Source organism: Melospiza melodia, chromosome 2 (assembly GCF_035770615.1).
Source record: "Melospiza melodia melodia isolate bMelMel2 chromosome 2, bMelMel2.pri, whole genome shotgun sequence".
NCBI classification, from domain to species: domain Eukaryota; kingdom Metazoa; phylum Chordata; class Aves; order Passeriformes; family Passerellidae; genus Melospiza; species Melospiza melodia.
Window position 1 is genome coordinate 140,043,339 of NC_086195.1, and position 22,194 is coordinate 140,065,532.

At 42.3% G+C, this 22,194-nt stretch overlaps 1 protein-coding gene across 1 annotated transcript in view; it reads right to left on the reverse strand.

Annotated features, from left to right (window-relative positions):
• CRYBG3 (crystallin beta-gamma domain containing 3) overlaps positions 1–18,343 on the reverse strand; it is an 81,263-nt gene extending 62,920 nt beyond the window's left edge. The window contains exons 1-2 of the mRNA XM_063150196.1: positions 18,234–18,343; positions 4,581–4,659 (exon numbers count right to left, since the gene is read on the reverse strand). Of these exons, the coding sequence (XP_063006266.1) occupies positions 4,581–4,659; positions 18,234–18,334 (180 nt within the window). The 5' untranslated portion in view covers positions 18,335–18,343. The remainder of the gene's footprint in view (positions 1–4,580; positions 4,660–18,233) is intronic.
• Positions 18,344–22,194: the final 3,851 nt, after the last annotated feature.

The window sequence follows — 22,194 nt, forward strand, 5'->3', positions numbered from 1 at the left end:
TGGCAGAATAGTCCCTCTCCCTTGACTACCAAAAGAAAAAACATCCCTCTCTCTGATTTCTACTTATTAAGTCAGGAATTTATCAGGAATTCACAGACAGCCTGAGCAGACATTACTTAGATAATTAGTGATGAAATTTAAAATTATGAGATTTTTGAAATAAAATCAATATAAAATAGAACCATGACAACATAAATCCCCACCCCATGCTATATGGAAAACAGTATGCAGTTAACTAAGACTTTAGGTTTATTTTTGATTTCTAACTTTTTTGTAAAACTTAAAACTATAGTCAGAATAAGGGACATTCAGTAGCAACAGCAACCTATATCCAGCAAGTTCATGGGACTTCTAAAAAAGTCTCCTGTAAATTGGCACACTGGATGAAAAATTTTGTGACAGAGAATTACAGCACAAATTAGGCTGAAAGGAATGTGGCTGGGGAGGTCATGCAGTCTGTGCTCTTGCACAAAGCAGCTCTGGTTCATCCAGCTTTGTTTTGAGTATTTCCAAGCATAAAGATTCTGCAACTCACTTGGGCAAACTGTTCCAATATGTGACCATTTTTACAGTAAAGGAAAAAAAAAAAAAAAAAAAAAAAACCAAACAAATAAAAAACCAAAGAAATAAATTCATATAGGTGACTGGAATTTCCCATGTTCCAACTTGTACCCGTTGCAACTCCTAAAAGAAGCTGGCTCCATCTTATCACATAATTGCAGTCCCTGCCATCAAAATTTAAAATCATGTCTCCTGCTTAAATACAGCCATCTTTATGTTACCTTGAAATGAAATTCATGTGAGAAAGCAGAGCTACAGAATAATCTCTGTTTTCCATGTTCACAGTGTACAGGAGTACTTGTCAGAGGACAATTAGGTACAGGTTTAATTTGTAGCACAGAAGCTTTAGATGGCATGTTAAGAAAAAGGGTTTTTAATTATAAGTTCTATGAAATTGGTAGAACAGTTGTCTGATGAGGTTGGAGAGATCTTAAGAGATCTCCATCCCTGGAGGTCTTTGAGAACAAGTCAGACAAACTTTTATCAGGTATGACATAGATACAGAGATCTCACCTTGGGGCACAGGAGCAGACTTGATAATCTCTGCTGTACTTTCTGCCCCTGAGTTTTCTGTGAAGGTTGAGACTGTCTCAGGTTAATTCAGGCTGGAGCCTATGGGCCAAATGATGGAATGCTTGATGCTACTGAAATACTGTAACCTAAATTATACATTTGGTGTATCAAATTTGCACTTACTTTTTGGAACTTTTGGGTTTGCCTGACACAGCCCACATGGTGGTTTCTGTGTTGAGATGCTTAAGAATTCCTTCCTAATGGGTTATGGAAGAATGGGCTATTTTCTCCATGCACTGCTACAGGAAAGATACCCAGTGACCATTAAACCCTTTTTCAGGGAGCATTGTTACAATATTCCCTTTGCAAACAAAGTCCCTGTAGCACTAAAAGTGAGGCTAATGATACACTAATGTGCACTGGACACTCTGTAGTGCAGACACTTAGCACGATAAACATGAAGTTGGAGAGCTGTTTACATCCACACAACCATCTGTTCAGCAATCACGCTGCTCAAACGGAGCGTTGACTCAGAAAGGACACCCTTTGCAGCCCTAATGGAAAGGAACAGAAGCACAGCAAAATCTGTAAATAAATATTGGGAGGGGGCGGTGTACTTTCTGCAATCAATTAACAGACACAGCAAATACATTTCAGTAATACTTTCTTGAAAGTGATCAAGTGATGACTGATAAAGTCCCCCTTGGCACACAGAAAAATTAGGCTTAATATTTTCAAAAGGAGCGTATTAAAATATCTTTTCCTCCTTTACGAGCTAAATATTTCATTGTAGGGAAAAAATAACAGGGGTAAAGTACAGAAGTGGTGTCTAAAGTGCTCAGAAGAGTCAAAGAACCACCAAAGCTCAGCACAATTGCCAGCTCCACTCACCCAGTCAGTTATAATTTAGACATTCGACCTTTGCTGCTAAATCAGAGACTTGCAGCTCCTCTGCTATTTCGCCCCTGGCCTCGTGCTGAGATGGCCAATGAATATACAAAATCACAGCATGGAAGTCTATCAGAAATAGGATGGCTCATTAACTTGGTGACAGCTAACACAGACACAACATGGGTTCACTTTTAGTTACTATCCACCTGAAATGCTCAGGTAGAAGCACAGCTCAGAGACGTGGGCATGCTTGGAAACCTGCCCAAAACTGATCCAAGTATAGATTCAGACATTCTTCACAAAGCACACTTTCATTAACATTTTTTTGGGTCAGCCTACAGTAACCTTGATGATTGGATGAAAAAACCTGAAGCATCTTTTAATAACACAGGTCATACCTTCCATAGAATCATTTAGGCTGGAAAAGACTCTTAAGATTATCCCAACACCACAATTAAGAAAGCATCAGTTCTCTCCAACAGCTCAAGTGCAGTCTGGTGATCTTTGCAGAAGATAGTTTAATTTGGGTAATGCGGTGCTACCAAATTTCAAGGGTACTGGAGACAGCAGTGAGAGGAAAAAACAGAAAAAACATTTTCTGCAGAAAATGTAGTGGGGGGGAACATCAGAAAACCAATACTCTCTTGACTTCCTCTGAGTAAGTTTTTACTATTTAGTTGTAATTTCTGTGCACACAAGATAAAAAGTTAGACTGCTCAAAGCACTCACTACTCTGCATATGAAACTGCTCAAGTGTATCACAAGGTTTTTGATCAACTTAAAAAACAGTAAAGTTAGACAGGAAGCTCTCAGCACAGCTGAAGAGCCAGCACATTCTGCTACTATGAAAACCACACCTTCTTCCTAAAGCCTATACAAACACCAGGCATTATTTCTAAGATAATGTCACGGTTTTAGGCTTTTTAACATAGGTCTGAAACAATATAATTAAATAAAAGGTTATGGCAAGAAAAAGAGGAGATGAGATATGTTGGAAAAAAACTTTACAGCACTAATTTTGGCACCAGCTTTTAGTACAGTGTTATAAAAACATGAGTTCTGAGTAGAAGACTACTGAAACAGATTCAGCAGGAAAGATTCAGAATTGTGGCTTTTGCAAATTAAAAAAAAATTAATCAGATTTAGTTTTTGGCAAGAAAGAAATACTCTTAGGTAACTTCAACTTGCTATGCTTGCTTTGCTCCACCTACACATCCTGCTTCTTCCTTGAGACGTAGCCCTGTTCTTACTTCCTTTTAAGCAACTCCTAGTGCTGAATCCTGAATGCTTCCCCTTCCTCAGCCCTGTCCTGGGGTGGACCCGCCTCCAAAGGAAAATCTGATTTGGAATTTTTCACTGATCTGACACAGAAAAATGAGATTTTTTTAAAACTGAAAAAATTTTCTTGTATTATAGTAGACAGAGTCTTCTCTGGTTTATCAGAAATCTTTCTGCCTGCATTCCAAGGCATAACATCAATGATTTATGGTAATAGGAAGCCATGCAGTGGCATTTTCCAGGAGCTCTGAACTGACAGAGTTGGCTTGGATCCCCCAGCTTCTGAACAAACATTGTTTCCCACTTTGCTGTAGACAAACCACAATCAAAACGGAATTTTATTGAGCAAATAACCCTGCTGGGGTCCTTACAGAGGCAACTGCAAAGCATCCAACTTTGGTGAAGCCCAAACAAATGGTCCCTAGATACTGAGGGTGCAAAAACACAGGGACTGTGGGCCCTACAGAAGGTGAGCACTTCCTTTGCCATGCACCATGAGTGCTCAATAAATGCAACATGGGATAGAAATATCAGATTAAGTGTGCTAAGAAGCCTACAAATAAATCTGGCAGACTAGCCAAGCCCCTTTTGGGAAAGCAGCCATGATATTATCTGCACTGCACTGAGACAAGTCAGAAAAGGAACAAAAATTCAAGCAAAATTGCTTAGTGACTGGATCATTACAACAGCTCAGTGCAGGGCAAGGTGTGACAGCAGTTATCACCTGTCCTGTACATAGTTATTTATGGTATTTGGCTGAATCTAAGCACAACTTTAGAGGTGTGTCTAGTGCCACAGGAGAAAGCCCTGATCACAGAGGAACATGTCCTTTTCTTGCAGTACAACTCTTACAGGACAAGACAAGCATGATTAACACGGGTAACTGGTGAGGAGCACCCGACGTACAGACAAATCTCAGCACAAAGATCTTACAGTGCTCTGGCTGCCAACCAGCAGGCCTTCAGGCAAGCACAGATTTGCTGGTTAGATATTCATAAATTATACAGAAATGGTACTTTAGAGCAATGCCTGAAAACATGGTTCGATAAAAATATTAGTTTTCTTCTTCGCTGGCAAATTTGCACTGAAGTCCCAGTTCTTTCCTGTACGTAAATACGTGGAATTTGTTTAAGGAATGTGAAGCACAAATAGTTTTTCTGTCTTCAGCATGTCCATTAGAACCCTGGCATAGTGGACCCTAACCCACACTATGGCAATCAGGTGCCACACTGCATCCAACATCCAGGAGTGCATCCAACATCAAAACTCCAACAAATAGTCACAAGCAGAGGGGACAGGTTTTACCTAAAATAAATATTAGTCAATAAAAATCTTACCTTCAAAAGTGCAGGCAGAGTTGTGCTTTCCTTTTGGCTGCTCTTTGAATTTATGGCTGCGCTCCCTTTGTTTTCAGAACTGAAAAACAAAAATATTTTGTAATGCTGAGTACTTGCATTATTCAAATCCTCTCAAGAGCCAAATATTTAATTTAAACACAAGAAAGGACAGAAAAGCATATTTTCCAAAACTGTAGTACACACTCTGCAGATATTGTAACTGAAAAAACCAAGACCCAAAAAGCTGAAGACAGAACCACAATGACTTTTTCACCTCATACAGAGGTTTTTGAGCTCAAGCACTCAGAAACAGCACACAGCATTTCAGCTCTTCCAACTGAAAAATAACAAATTTTCATGCCTGTGTATTATTTTTCAACTGTAATTGAACAATCCTCTACCACAGCAGCATTCATTGCCACAGGACCACCTGGCACAGCTGGCAGCTCCAAGGCACACCCCATTCTGAGGCCTGTGAACAAGAGGAATGTACTGCTGGGAGGCAGAATCAGCCCAAATCACAGCCACCACATCGAACAATTCTCCACTGAACACGCCCAGTGGGCCATGCAAATGCAGAAAGAATTTTAGAAAGGGAACTACAGGTATGTGTTTATTAACAAGGCAATGCCTGCTGTTCCATTTCAAAAGTCAGAAGGCCAAAATCACACGTGTCCTTATGGGAAATTCACTAAATTCATTAAAATTTTATTGAGAGTTCATCTTTGGAACGAAGGGAACCAACTCCCTACCCTCAGCCCCAGTTCTCAGGACAATCTCTACACACAATCCAGCAGAGAACATTTAAATAAAACCTTTATGCTACAACCAATTTAAAAACTAATACATTATCCAGGAAAACATTAGGTGATGTTAATGATAGACATCAGTTCCTGCACTGTGTGCCATTACATGAAGTAAAATAACTTCATGCTAACATATCATATGAGTAAGTATTTCAGTTAATTAATAATCACTTTGAATATCCTTCTTCATCAGTCTTAAACATTTAACTTTGCTATTGAAAAATGCACAAGTGCTCATTTCTGAACTCATGTAAAGAGATGAATTGAAAGCTCTTTAAATAAAAAAAACAATTATTAGCAGTTTGGTGATATTCTGCCAGGATTTGGAGAAGGAATTAAGATGCTGCTGTACTCCTACTGCTCCTGAATGTAAACCACAGGTAAGCACATGTCAGTAAGACTCCCAAAATGAAAGCTTTTCTTCCTATTGCAGATTAGGCACCTACATTCAATATACAGTGATATACCCAGAAAATGCAAAAGTCACTTTGACTAAATGTAAGTTTCCTTCTCAGCTGCTCAGAAACATCATTCCCTGAACAAAAATGACAGTAGAACTCTCCTGCTATTACGTTTTTCAAGATCTTTCACATCTTTTCAGATGCATCAAAGAAAAACTTCTTCTTCCCATTTAGAGATCATCTCCAAGTTGAAAAGCATGTACTTTCACATCACCTTAGGTAATCTCCCATAATGCATGCATAAACACAAAGATGCTTTTTCAGGGACAGCATCAGACTGAGAGCCTTGGCTGTTCTTTGCCTCCCTGGAAGACAGAGCAGATGAATAAATATTCTGACCTGTTAATTTCTTCTGCTGCTAATGTGTTTCGTGAAGGAGATGTCACAATCACTCTGGGCTCTGGCACACTAATAAAAGTGTTTCTCTGTACACAATTTATTTTCTCTCTCCTAGTTTTTGTTTTGTTGCTGGTTTAAAAAAAAAAAAACAAATTAAAAACCAAAACATCCTTCTCAGGTCTACGTGGCTTTTCCTGATGTTGATATATTTGACATGAACTAAGGTTCCCTGGACTTAAGAGTGGAATAAGGAGGTTGATGTCTACCAGACATTCTTCCTAAGTTCAATGTACCACTTTTTATGGAGCTGGTCTGCAGACCACAAATGAGATCCTTGCTTTCATTAAGTCCTGCCAGCATACTTTACACCAGCGTTGAATTATTGCATCACTTTGTTTTGCTCGTATTCTTCCCTTTATATCATGTGGTTTTTTCCCCGAAAACTTTTTTCATTTTCCTACTTCTTGTTTATATTTCAAATACATGTCTGAATTACTTTCTTCCAGCTAGCCATAGAAATTCCATAGCATACATACCAAAACTGAAAGAATGCAATTCAGCAGATAAGCATCTTAAAATCAACAAGTAAAAAAAAAAGTATCAAAACTTTCCTTTCCACTATAAAATAACCCTAACTCTGGAAGCATTTCCCCACACCCTTTCATGGTTTATATTCTAGCGTTTCTACATTCCTTAACCTTTTGCTTTAGGGTGTAGTTCCTCAAACATGCTGACTTTGTCAGCAAACCAGCTTTAGAAATCTCTGCTCCTTCCTCCTCAGCCTCAGTTATCTCTACATCCTTAACTCAGCCAAGAAGGGCTCTCAGTAGGGCGACATTTTCAACAAAATCAAGAGGTGGGCAGCAGTTTGCTAGAGGAGAAATCCAGCCTGTGATCCAGTTTAGAGCGCAGTGGTTTCCAACAGCACAGTGAAGGGGCAACAAAAGTCACTGAGCAGGAACAGGAAGGACAAACCACTGCCCCTGACATCCCCACAGAGGCTGCCTGGGGTGAACCTCCTCTCCCCTTAGCCAGGGCTCAGTTCTGAATGGTTTCGGTTTTACAGCACAAAAGCTTCTCTGCTGCCCAAAGGCCTTGGGGGTTGTTCAGGATGAAATGGTTTTGTTTCTCTCAAAGAGGCAAGGTTGCCTTTTACAGGGTGAACACCACAGACACAGGGGCTGGGCCACACTCAGAGCCTGGACTGGAGAACCTGCTGGTTACTGCTCATTTCATTCACACAGTGCAACTTAGCAATCCCCACAACAACTCCCTACAAATTTCAGGGCTTTCCCTCTTCTCATCATTGCATCCATGGCATCACTGTGACCTAGGGCTACAGCTGTTTGGCTCCACAGAGTTTTAAGCTTTTCCAGAGCAGTGGAAAAGCTGGAGCATGTTTTCCTGGAGCACTTTGCCACGGCAGGTACCACCAATGTTTTCTCCATCTAAAGCTAGGCTTGTGCTCAACCACCCCCCTCGCAGGAGAGCACTTCACACTGGTCCAGTCAGGAAGACAAATTAATCTTCAACTCTGTGCTTCACAAACTACTGTTGTTACATTATACACCCAGAAACAGGCCTCTGTAACCCAGCAATCGACTCAGCTCTGCTTTTAAGAAGTAAAAGAACAAAGTGTGGTCTTAGGAAGAAAGAAAACACCTCTACCAACTTGCTTCCATGGGCTTCTTACCTGTCCAGGCAATCACAAACTGTCACAACCACTTGTTAACACATTTACATACACTACTCTAATTTAATAGATTTAAAGGGAGGAAAAAAAAAAAAAAGACGTGGAAATACTAAATAAAAAGACACTGTCACAATTAATTCTACAAACCCAAGCCTCTCAGACATGTAATCTACTGCCCTTCTGTTGCTATTTCTGCTAGACCTTGCTTTTTCTCTTACAAATTAGTGCATCCAACAGAGATGGATTAATCTTTAGCGAAGGTTTAGAGGAAGGTTAGAGGGATTTCTTCTCCTCAGCTGTCTGGCTGCTCTTTCTACTGTCTTGCCAGCATGCCTAACCTGATTAGCATCACTCTTATTCTGTAAATAATCAAGATTAAATTTAAGTTACAGAATGGTATCTTTTGTATCTCTCTCAACAAACCTTTCTTTGTGCCATTTTCTATTGCTTTTTGTTCCTCTGCTGCTGCCTCTGTTTTGACCTTTCTGTATTACTTGGACAGGTGGTGTCTGAACCAGAAGCAGGTTTGTGGTCCAAGTTTTTAATCATTACACTTTGAAAAGAGAGGTTAGAGACTGTTATGAGTAAGACGTGTTCAAATTCTGCATTGCTGCTCACACAAAGAGAGATTACATGAGGGATTACAGCCAGCAACAAAAAAAAAAAAAAAAAAAAAAAGGCAATTTAATGGAGCATATTTAAGTACAAGCTTTCAAGGTCTTTTGCAACAGCCTCTAAAAACAGAACAAGACAATTACAAACAATCACAGCTTCAAAAGGCCCTCACAGCATCTCTGTGTGGTGTGAGAAGTCTGCTTCCTGCACCCTTGTCCTTCATAACAATCCCTCAGAACTTGCAAATTAAAAGCCCATCCCCTTCTTCCTTTATTAATCCACCCCACCCATGTTATGCACGCAGCAGATTGTGAATGTGTTGTGACAGATAAAAAAAAAAAGCTACAGGAAACATACAAGGAATAAAGCACAAACACACAAGTTTGGATGAGACTGACCACACGCAGAGTTCTTCAAACTGAAAGTAATTACTGAGATATTTTAGGTTCCTTTTATGAGCAGAAGGCAGAGACTGCCTGTTGCTGTTTGGGAAGGGGGAAATCAATGGGCACTCCCTTAAGGAAACGGGGACAGCTGACTAAAGCTGAACCTCAGTTCAGCACCACCACAGCTCCTGTGGATGCTGACATGTGGATTTACTTCTCCCAGGGCTTTGAATCAAATCTCTCCCAATGCAGCAGCTCCAGGACTTATTTTTCGTGCAGCTACACGGAACCAGCCAGATGAGTGCTCCAGCATTTTGCCATCTCCTCTCTCCTGGGGACAGATGACTCCCTGAGTAGCCAAACCCACCCTGCTACCACATAAGGCTGGCACTGTTTGCTTTTAATCTGTCCTCTCAGATTGACTCAGGAACCATTTAATGTGAGACTCATAATGGCAATAGAATAAGCAATGCCCAACCTCAAAGATGTCTTTTAGGTTTACTTTCTTTATTTCAGCATTCTGGGGTGTAATTACAGCTCCTGAGCTCTGCCTCTCCTTCTTCTCTGAACAAACCTAACATCTCTCTCTGGGAAATACACCTCATGGGGTTCTGATCTCATCACTTCTTTCCAATTTTACTTTGTGCCAACAGTTACATGTGCAGGGCTGACCTTCCAGAAAGATATTTCAATGGAGAAACACTGAAACAAGAATTTCATCACCTAGTACTTAAAAATCCATTTGTGCAAGAGCCTCCATGAAGAATGTAAATGAGTGGAAATCCACAAGTCTAATAATACCATCAAATATAGATGTGCAAGACCTCAATGAGGTTCCAGCACATTACAGGAATTCTCACACCATATCCACAAACCAGTAGTAGTAATGAAATTTTTATTATAAAACTGCAAAGAGCCATAGGTTGCTTAGTATTGGTTAATTCTTTGTCCCAGTTTCCGAGTGGAAATTAAAAAGATGACTGCAAAAAATTCTGACTTTTAAATTTATATATATATATATATATATATATATATATATATATATATATGCAGCAGTTACCCTGCTTGCCATACAGACCCTTATGATTACTGCAGCTGGCCTCCTGCATAATCTGGATTATGCAATTTCACCAAGGGAGACCTGCATCAAGCCTTTAACACATGACAAGAAGTTATGAGCCTTGGTCGAAAACCAACAAACTTTGGAAAAATTATCACATCTGTAAATAAGACCTTTCCCATGTAAGCTACTACTAAATTCACTACTTATGAGGCTTAGCTACTCAAGTCTCATCTCTCAATCAATCTGCATCTATGTGGGACAGATTATAAAGGTCTCAGATTCAAATAACCCCTTGAAGCCAGAGGTCTTCTATAACATAAAGCACTAAAATCTGACTTCCCTTCCAGTTACGTTCCTTGAGGCAGAGTCATTCCTCAAAGTTTAACATTGTCATTTCTAAACTAAATGCCACTGAGCTGCTTCACTTTAGTCTCTGAGGGAGTTTTTCCAGACATCAAATTGTTCTGGAGATCTTTTCAGAGCCCTTTTCAGCGTGACAGCATCTTTCTCAAGATAAATAATGGACACCAAGACTGGACTTGGTGCTGCAGTAACCAAAGCATCCACAGAGTGCACGTGGTTTGTTGTTTATACACCCAACAATCCTATTTTCTTCTCTGAGCCTCCACTTTGGCAGCTTGTGTTTAACTGGCTGCCAACCACGGTAACTCAGTTTGTTTCCAATGTCATCTACATGGTGATTTCCATACTCTTCACTCAAATCATCTGCAGACTTCACATGCTACAGTTTTTCCTCTTTTAAATTATATGTGAAGATATTAAATTGATTCTAAGATACATCCTTTTCATTTTCTTCAAACAGATCAAGTACAAAATTATTTATTATGTCTGGTTTTTTTATAATCCTCTGTATGTTGAGCTTTAGCCTGCTGTTATTGCACTTGCAAATATTTTAAGTGGGGCATCAGTGCAAAGTCTTAAGCATCTAAGGATGATATTTCAGCAGCTTGTCAAGGAAGCTGTAATCTCATAAACAAAACTGAGCTTGACAATTCCCATCTTTCAACGATGTTACAATCAATCCCATGGTTTTTAACTTCTCAGGTCTCCTGGCAGACTTTGTAAATCAATTTTTCTATCCTCCTCCTTTAATCCAACTAAATAAAATAGACTTTAAAGGGAAACACCTTCCTCTAGGCACTATCATCACACTTGTGAAACCATTTGTGTGCTGTGCAGCCAGGAGAACTATCAGAACCTAATCTAAAAAGTCCATTTTTTAAGAGTCAAACTTCCAGCACGTACCTTGAGGAATGTGAGCAAAGGTACAGTAACCATTTGTTAAATTACCTGAAAGGGAAATATTCCTGTAAAGCTCAGTGGCAACAAGATATGAGAAAATCAACTGGAGGAAAAAAATTGGCTTGTGCATCAAGTGTCAGCTAAAACATATCAGTATTTAACAGAAAATAAAACTGCTAGCATTTTAGAAGAAAAATACCCCAACGAATTAAATGGGTTTAAAGGTCTTTCCTCTGTTTCCCTCCCCCCAAAACCACAATGTTGCCCTTTTTCTGAAAGGCTTTAAATTGAGAAATTTCCAATGAACTTCTCAGCAAGATTCCCAGGCTAACACACTTCTTGGGAAAGCAAACAGCAGCAGCAGTGACAAAATCTGCCTCCAGTCTCTGGCAAGGCTGTTGGGGCTTGTATTAAAGAGAGAGGGAGAATTTTGCACAGAAATTTGAATGTGAAGTTTCTGGCTGATGCTTCTGTGCTTAAGCTTAGGCCACACACATAGGGGAGATGAACTGAAGACATTAAGACAAATGGTAATTATAAAACAATAAATTGAGTTTGAAATTAGAGGGTCAAAGGAAAGTAAAGCTGCTATTTCATTAAAAAAATACAGAAGGGAAACAGAGGAAAAGGAAAAGAAAGCAGAGAAAGATAAGGGAGGAGAAAAAGGAGCCAGGAGGAGAAAGCAGGAACTTAGGCAGAAGAAGTGTTACAATTGCTGATTAATGTAAGTGTTGAAATACACAAAATGTATTATATCCAATTAAACTACCCTCATTTCAAAACTGGTTTGATTACAGACAGCAATAAGCAATTTAGATTGTTTTAACTGAAACAATTTTTCCTCTCAAACCTGTTTCTGCTGCTGATTTACATACTGTTCTTTGCTTGTGCAGCAAAGCTGGGTCAGCTCCACATTCTGCAATAGCAGTGCTGCATTGCACGGTTTATATCAGCTACACAAAGTATGCTAGTACTAATGAAGACTAAAACAAGCGACCAGAACTATAATGGGAAATAAATACATCAGAAAAATCACAGATAGAGCACATTTTACAATGAAAGTTGACATGAAAAAAAATTCAAGAACCAAACCATGTCATTACACTGAACATGTACCTTTAAGTTTAAAGGCTAGAACTAAGAGAAATAAATATGATGACCCTTGCTAAATAACTTAATCTGTTTTTCATGTGAGGGAACTGAACAGCCCTACAAAGGCAGGAGAAAGAAATATAAATGTTTCTGAGCAGAGCTTACTCCACTGTTGGGCAGTGCGATTATACCAGATTACATCAAGGTTTTCCTTCTGGCATCTGTCAGGCATAGAAACCAACACTGCTCTGGGATCTGCTCCCTCTTTGCCAGCCCGACTGGTTAAACAGATCCCAGGATTTTTATGACATAGATATGTTACTGGTCACCAACAAAAACACTTGGTACAACATCAGAAACAGATTTACAAACCATTTATTAAGGTTAAATTTAATGGGGAATACAACTGTTTGCAAAGGGCGTGTTTGCGGTGTGGGGGATTGACAGTGGTACTTAAAAATAGCATAAAAATAGGAGATATTAAAAAAAAGTAATCCAGGGTAGCAGCAACTGGTGTTCTGATACACAGAGCATACCAGAATTTCAAAAAGATTCATTAAGGACAATCACCCCAGAAAAAACAAGCAAGAGAGACTGGTGTCACCAGTAAAGTGCAGTGAGCTCTTCTAGTCAGGCTGGAGCAAAAAACCTTTGGTAGTGGTACAGGGCTGCTATTTCAAGAAAATACTCTCCAGAACTCAAGAATGCACTCTCCAGAACTCCCATCTTTGCCCACAAAACACATACCAGGAAGCATCCTACAGACACCAAAGTTCCCTCTTCCATTTTGAAGGCACACATCTTCCATTCCTACCAAAATAAGTTCTATGGCCAAATTTGCAGCCTGTAACTGATGATTAAAATAAAAGTATATTATCACTGCAATTCTTCCTGCCTTTTCTGTTCACGTGCTCACAAGAAATAACTTCTTCCTACATTTTTCCCAACACAACACTGTAGGTGAAGTGCAGATCCCCAAGGTGTTTACACACTTAGGTCTCAAGACCTCCTTAAGCAGAAGGAAAAATATTTTATCAACTAAGAAGCAGTGGAACATTCAGAAAAACAACATTCTATTTCAAAATAAGGCAAGTCATGAAATCACTATAACAACACTATTGGAGACTATTTCTTGTGTCTGGAAACTGACATGGGAAAGTGAAATGTGTGAGGAAGGCAACATTTCCGACCTTAAGTCTTCAAAAGTGATACTGCAAAGCCAGTTAGAACAGCTAAACATTATATTAGAAATGAAAATTAATATACCAGTGGAACTGAGTTAAAGCCTGAGCAACCCAATAGCAGACTAACTGAACTGTAGAAAATCCAAAAGCCCCTCAGAAATTAAAAGCAGTAGCTGGGTTTCCACCCTTTCAAGAACTTACAATAATTAGAAATACAAACCTCACAGCAACATGTTTCAGAATCTTAATTTTTTTCCACCTGGGAGCCTTTTGTTCACTAGAGGAGAAGTCCAAGGAGTTTTGATCTTTGCAAAACTCTTCCTTAAAACCACAGACTTGTAGCTGTTTTGGAAATATTTCTGCATTAACTCTGGCCCTTGTGCCAATAACTGGAAAAGGAGAGAATGCTGTTAACACTTAAAATAGTGGAAAAAACATTGCTTTGTTTCTTCCACGGAGCTCTTCTATTATAATTAAGGCTCCAGTAACATTTCCTTCAGGAAATGTCTCTGGCACACATGGCCAGCTGCTGGCCCTGCTCCTCCTGCTCTCACAGACACCCAAGTACGAGTTCTGATCAAGCAGGCAGTCCCACTGCAGGACTATTTACCTGCTTAATCACAGGAACCCCTTTGGTACCCTGCTGAACCAGGGCCTTGCACACTATTTGGAATTATCCTGCGATGGAAGCCATAATAGAAAAATCTAGGAGGCAAAAAAGAAGAAAGAAACCCCAAATTAACAAAAGTACAGAAAATTTTCATAATGCACCTTACTTAGGCAAGTCTAATTTGAATTCTTCTATATGGTTGGAGTATTGCCCTTGCTGGTTCCACAAACCACCATCCTTCATGTAGACTCATAAATAAGCTAAATTTTAACAGCAACACAAAGAATCCTGCTCTGGCTTTTGAAAGTAAAAGGTTCTTTACTAGAAAGCAGAGACTGATGTTTCCAGCAGATAATGGATTTCTTCAAAGATGCCAATGGCATCTGAATCAAACCCAGCCAGGAGGCAGCAATTTCAGAAGAACTAGGTTTGAAATTTATTACTCCCTTTTCCATCAATTTCCAGCAGTCCCTCAAATGCAGTTTTTACAGCTACAAAAATACATGTTCTTTGTAAACAGGAACAATGACTGGCAGTCCCCAAGGAAGAAAAAGACTCTCTAATCTCTCCTCAGGCAGAATAAACAAAGTTCTTCATCTCTGAAAGCTCTCAGTAAGATACTAATGGATGAATGGAACAACAACCTCAGCCCCCCAAAAAATCCCAGCAAATAAATCAGCCCCCCAAAATCCTTCTAAACCAGATAAAAGGTTGCTCCTCCCTGTTTGGTGTCTCAGGTATACTTCAGCACTGCAGACAAAATATCCTGACAAACCAAACTTGCACTGGTAGCTCTGTGACCAGCCAACAGTGCTTGGAGAGAAACAGAGAAATCTGAAATGAACCTGCTAAACACTACTCAGAATATCTAATAAAATGCAGCTTGTTCAAAGGACATTTTGATGGTACCTCAGAAAAAAGTGTCACATCCCCCTGAGAGGTCACATTTATTTGCAAAATAACAATTGCTCAGCCACAGAAGCCACATGTTTCTGAAAGAATCCACAGTGTAGGCTTACAGTGTAAAAGCTGTGTCCTCTTCCAGATGGACTAAAAATACATGCATTAGTAAAAAAAAAATTAAAAATTATAAAACTCCTATTACAACAGTGAAAATGCAATTGGGTTTTGTCACCCTGGGGATTTGGATTGCTCCAGGACAAACACTGTGGTAACCAATAACCAAATGTGTATTATTGAAAATAGCAAATAGTCCAGTACAGGATAATGACTGCCTTTGATGGAAGTCAAGGATAAAGACCTGGGATGAAGAGCACTGAAGCCATTCAAAGCAGCCCCAACTCTGAAGAACACACTTAAGCAGCAGGCAAACGCTGGGTGGGAGATGCTTTCCATTTGGCTACATTTTATGTAAAAGCCAAGTGAACTCCCAAGGCATGTGCTGTGCTTTTTGCTGCCACAAAACTTACAACTAACCTGCGCAGCTTAATTTTTCCACAAGCAAGCAAGCAAGCCTCCAGCGAGTCTCGTGTTCATCAGAGCTACAAACTGCCGTAAGGGCAAGTTATTAACATAAGCTTTTTGTCAAATGAGGCTCTCAGAAGAGGCTAAGGCACTGATTAACAAACTATGTAACTCCCCCATCCCCTTCCTCCCATTTTAAACCAGGGTCACGGTAGGTTTGGGATTCGGTTCTTGTCGTTTTTACAGGTAAATCTGAGCAGGGTCTGGAGCAAGAGGGGAGCTCTGCCCATGGAGGAAGGAGATCTGGCAGCTTCCAGCCACCCACCACTGCCTAATTTGCAGGAACAGATAGAGAATGACTTTTGGATGGACAGAGGCTCATTCCTGCATGCTTTTATGACTTAGGAAACCATCACATTCTGCAGAGGCACCAAGTGTGATGCATGTCTCCAGAGGTCAGTGCGGGCACACAGGGTGTATGTGATGATAGACTGCTCCCCCTCTATTTAGGTCTTCTACTTTTTTGAAATCCATCAGTAAGCAAAACGCCTCCACAGAAAAGTTTTATATACATATATAAAACTTGGTCTGGTTCCAACATATATCCTACCGATAACCTGAAGGGGATTCCATGCCGGTGCATACATTTCTCCTAGCCCTTTACAAGAGCTGCATTCCCCAGCTCGCCCACACACTCCACACCTTCACAACAAGCACCCAGGGCAGCCCTGGTGCCCCCTCGCCGCACTCGGGCTTTGTTCCATCCTGCTGCCCGGCCGAGCCCGCTGAACGAACGCGAGGAGGAACCTGCGGCACTGATCCCAGCCCGGCGCTGGCTAATGTATGCAATTACGCTAATCTGCGAACAAGGCTGCCACTGGAAACCAAATACGGGAACGTCAGCATTCCTGACGAACGTGCCACGCTGCAGCCCGGCACAACAAGGAAAAGCTCCTTAACATACCGAATGGGCCTTGGGATGGCGAGGGCTGCGGGAAGCAGTCACGGCCACGGCCCTCGTGAGGAGCTCAACAACCAGGCCGAGGGGCCAGAGCCTTTGCATATCTGCGCGGAATACCCCAGCTTCCGAACACAGAAAAGGCTCCTGGCTGCAGGAAAAGAAACTGCGATTGGGATAGAGATTAGAGTGCAGCCCCGAGTTCAGTGGAGTAGGTCTGCCATGAGTGCTACCTGCGGATCGGCCTCGCAGTGCACAAACCGCTCAATGGCATCGCTTTCCTCCTCATCGAGGTGACCGCCAGGCTTTTCTGTTCATCCCACACCACAGCTGGAGGGAGCTGGCAAGGCGTCATCCCATGAAACCTGTGCCATTGCCTCTCCCGATCCAAACCTTCGCCTTGTCCCATATCTTAGCCATCCCCACCAGACAAAACAGCCAGGCTATTCCAGCAATTGTAAAGATGGCCTTGATTCAGCAGCCTTGCTCCCAATTTCTTTTTTCCATGAAATAAAAAAGCAACGTTTTCTGCTCATAAAAGACCAGTGGATTCTTGGTGGTGTACTGGCATGTCAAATGCTTACAGTGAAACAAACCCCGCAAAGTTAAAAATCCTCACGGTGCATTTACAAGACTATTGAAGATAGTCAGTGCAAAAGGCTCTTCTATTTTCCATGATTGCTAAGAATATGCAACTCAATCCTACAGCTTTTCATTGAAAGAACTACTGCGATAGCCACTATCTATCTGATTAAACAGCATTTACTCTGTCAGTTTAAACACAAACCTATGCCCTATACCAAGAATGACTCAGATTAAAACCATCATGTTAAAAGCAAAGAATAAATACTACACCTGAGGAAGTAAGGCCCAGGCAGTTACCACCTTTTCACCACAGAAATATGCTCGTTAACTTGGGCCAACAATGAGGCTGCCTGAGAAACTGAAGGAAACTTATCTGTGCTTCTTTCCTAGTTACAGACAGAAATCAGCCACCAGAAGGAAAAAAAAAAAAAAAAAAAAAAAAAAAAAGAGGAACACATACACAAGAAGTTTCCAAACCTTTTCATTTTGTAAAGTCTCCCTGCGCTAAAAAAAAATTATTAATAACGAAGTTTGCATAAACCACAAATTTTGCATTGAGACTTAAACACATCAGTAATATTTATGTTGCATTAACGCCTGATTTACACCAGTCCCAAAGAAAACTTCCAGCGTGAAAACTGAAAAGGGAAAACAAACAAACAAAGCCCTCAAAGCCCTGAGCGCCCTGCCCTGCTTTCAGTCCCCGAGGAAGGGGCTGCGACCCGGGCCACAGGACGCTGACCGCGGCTGTGCGCGATTCCCAGTAGGTTCCACCGGGGCTCCGCCGAGCCTGGCGGGGCCGGGGGTGCTCGATGCACCTTCCGGGGAGCCCCGGAGTCCCCCTGCCCGGCACCCAGCAGCAGCCGTGCCCGCACGGCAGCGCTGCCCCAGGACAGCCCGCCCTTGCCGGCCGTGGCAGCCGCTGTCAGCCGCGCTCCCAGCCCGCTCCGCAGCTCCCCCGGAGCCGCCGCCGCCCCGCCGCCGTCCCAGGAGCCGCCCCCGGGACGCGGGACGCGCGGGCTCCCCGCGGGGAACGCTCGCTTCCTCCCGCTGCCCCGCCGCCCAGCAGTGTCGCAACACGGCCCGGGGCCCCGCTCAGCCCCGCGCCCCCCGTGGCCTCCGGTGTCCCCCGGCCGCGCAGGTGGCACCGCGCCGCCCCCGAGCCCCGCGTACCTGTTCGGCGCCCCCTCGCCGGGTGGGCTCCTGGAGAAGAAGCGGGTGAAAGTGCTGTGCCAGGAGGGGCCGGCCCGCCGCCGGCTGCCCCCGCCGGACATCCCCGGGACCGGACCGGACCGGACGGGACGGGAGACGCCGCCAGCAGCCCGCCCGGCACCGAGTGCCGGCGGCGGCGGCAGGCGGGAGGCGGCGAGCGCGTCCCTCCGCCCCGGGGAGGAGCCGCCGCTCCGCGCCCCCGCCCCTGCCCTGCTGCCGGCGGGGCGGGCTGGGCCCGGAGAGCCGCGCTCGGAGGCGGGGGGCGGCTGTGGCAGCGGCGGAGGAGATGGGGGAGCCCTGTCTGCGCCCCGGCGGGCGGGAGGGCCCGGCCCCTGCTCTGCCAGCGCCCAGGGCCGCCGAGGGGGAAGGCCCGCCGCCCCCGCGCCGGGAGGGTGGCGCGTTGTGTTTGGGTTTGTTGCTTCTTTCTTTTTTAAGTTAATGGGTCATAATTAGTGTGAACAAAGAGAAAAGATCAGAGGTAAAAAAACCCCCAAAACAAAACAACAACAAACCTCTGAAGAAAAAGGTTAGGCAGCCTTGAGAACCTACAGTCCTGACTGAGTGCAAACGCAGCGCCAGCCTGGTGCTTTGTGAGGGGGCCAGCTTGGAGATCCTGCACTCGTGTGTCCGTGCAAAGTCAGGAACCGGCTCGGCACTGTCCCGGCCACAGCATCTGTCCCACAGCATCTTGCCCGCTGCCCAGCGCTGTGGATATTGGCATCGAGCGAAGGCACACGGCTGCGGCTGCAGCTCTCCTCTCTCTCTGTCACTTGAGGCTAAGGTCAGACCACGCTTGCTGACGAAAAGTGGCTTGGAAGAAAGGAGTTCTCCTGTCTTTCAAAAAGTTTACTTCCTAGAAAGGAGTTTGGTTTAGTTTCTTGTTTGGTTTTGGTCGTTTTAATACCAAACCCATCGTTTTGCTCCTTCCAAGAGTTGTGGCCATGCTTGATTTAACATCAAACTATACCTACAAATGACCTTGTCATTGCAACAGCACAGTGACAAATATGATCCTCATTTTATAGATCGAGGTGATGCACAAAACCTTAATGATTCACTGAGTGTGAGCTACTGGTAAAATAGACCAGTCTTGACACAAGGATTTTAAATTCAGAACCACGCTTTCTCATATTTGTGAGCACCTGTGCTGTTCTTTGTGACTGCCTCCACCTTACACCTTTCTATCAGCTCCTTTCTGCTTTGTGCCATCCCACAGAACTGTGGAATGGCTTTTGAATATCTCCAACTCCAAGGTGTCTGTGTAACCCATGCCAGTGATGTCCTCTCTTCTATAAGGTGTTTTCCATTTCTTCACCTTAATCCATACCCAAACCTCTTTATTAACCACAATGGTTAAGAGGCAGATATGAAGTTGGTACTCTAGGCCCATCTGCAGAGCAGCAGAAATAAAACAGCTTGGAAAAAAAAACTTACTGTCTGCTTTTCTGTCCTCTTTTTCCTTCCTCAGCTATGAACAAATCTTTAAGAAATGTGCAAACAGCTCTGCTTTGTATAGTCCAAGTCTCATATAGCTTTGATGTGGAATTTAAAAACACAGACACAGCTGGATATTGGACACGCACTTAATTTTTTAAGCAGTCAGAGGAATTGGGACTAGCTGGTTGTATCACAGGTTACAAAAAGTAGATTTCTCACGGAATAGAAACCAGTCACAAACCTTATTCAGGGGACCAGCACTCAGTACACAAGGTTCTGTCCAGTTTTCAGTGTCCAGACAAGGAGCAGACAGTTCTCTCTGTGAAACAGATGCCCCAAGCTTTGCACACAGCCATGAAATGTTTAATTCCAGAACAGTACAGGGGAAAACAAGAAGGCACATTTTTAGAGTACCTATGCACAGTCGCCAGTTCTCACAGAAATGGCAATTGGGGTTAAAACTGCAAAATGTAACAGCAGCTCCCAATGAAACATCATAGAGGAGACACTCCTTCTGACATTCAAAATAGAAGTAATTAGGCTCCAAAACCAAATTAGAAAAGTGGCAATTTATTAGGACTGCACAAACAGGCTGCAGGGAGGCTTAGGCTCTCCCTGACTGTTTATTACTTTTAATTCTTCTTTGCCACACACAACTCACAGCTTCCCTACCTATTGCTTAAGCAAGACCTAATCCCTGAATAGCAAGGTAGCAAACCTGAATATAATAATTAGCACTTATAAAGCATCCGGTGTCTTCAAAGGATTGAAGCATTAATTAATCCTCTTAATCACCTCAGGATGTAGTTAAGCATAATATGGTGAGTGGTTTGCACACACACAGGCAGTCAGAACACCTTGCTGCATCCCAAGGCTGTCCACATGTGCCCAGAGGGGCACCACAGGGCAGCACCAAGCATTACCAGGGCTCTGCTTGTCCAAGAACAAAGAGCCAACTTAATCAGAAATGCTAATCCCAGACAGTAACATTTTGTGCTCAAATCTGTTCCTCGTTTCTTCACTGCATCTAAAAGCAGAAAATACAGGAACGTACCAAAGGACAGTTCTATTGCAGGCAAATAACAAAAATATCAAAAACTAATCAACATAGTAAAACTGTATCAATATAAAAGATGTACATGGCACAGGTTAGAGAATCCCTTTCTAGTTTTTTTTTGGTACCCTGCAGTAATTGAGTATCATGACCTAAGAGTAAATAGTTTTGACACATTTAAAATAATAAAAGGGGAAATTTAGCCACCTACACTTCCAGCAAAGGGGGAAAGGGAAGCTTTTACCCAAAGCTGCAGTATCTGCCATGTGGCAGGTGGCCTCACACATTAGCACAGCTGCCAGCACTAACAGCAGCACCAACACGTGCAAGCCAAGACAGATGGGGCAAACAGGTTCCTTTCTGCCTCAGATTAAAGTGCTCACATGTGGCCCACATGAGGCAATAAGGCAACACCAAAGGCAGGCAGAAACCACTAAAACAGTTGCAGAAGGATAGAATTGCACAGAAGAGGAAAATGTCAAGCAGGGGCTCTCAATACTTTTTTTCAAAATTCATCCTGCCCAGAGTGTCACTTGAATGTCGAGTAAGAGAGGGGAGAGTGCTGTGCCTATTCCACATCCACTTAATTTTTCTGCTGCAATTCTGATTATAATGGCTGTACAGAAGGAAAACCTCCCCCTTCTCCTTGCTGATTTAGAGTGAGCAGATGGTGAAATTTTAATTGTGCTTTTTGTATTTCCTCCTTTTTATGGGTTCTTAAAATCTTGAGTCAAATCTTTTGTTTTGTTTGGATTCCAAAAAGCAAAGCAAATTTCCATCATGCTGGTTTAGGAGGAGCCCTCCTTTCACACCCTTCTTTTAAAACTTTCCTGGTACATTAAAGTAATAACTAGGGGAGAAATGTAGTCTTAAAACCTCCAAATGAAACATTTTGCCTGCAAGCACATTTCACACAACTATTAAATGAAAACAACATCCTCAGACTGTTTCCGTTGCTGGACCACAACAATAATAAGTGCTCTTCTGTTCTGAGATGCAACTCTGCTATGCAAAAGCAACTTCAGTTTTCCATTTCATACATGTTAACCCATTTATCTATCAAAATATTTTATAGAGCTCTGCTACTTTTTCTTGTTAATAAACTCTTCCATTTTTCAGGCTCTTACAGAACATGTCTGCAGGTAGATGTGGCATAAATAGCAACAGTATTTTAAAAATGAACAGGCCCTTAGCTATCTTTTTCCTTTTCAGTCTATAATCTATTATGGCAAGAATTTTAATAGGTGCCATGAGACCATGAATTAATAAATACACATAAAGGAGTCATGGTGTGTAATATTTCCTAGCCATTTTTCACAATGTTAGTTGTCCAGATGTTGAAACAAATACAGATGACTTTCAAATCTCTAATCTATACTTTAAAATGAAGGTGACCAACAGAATGGAAGAGTTGGGTGTTGGCTATTTTAT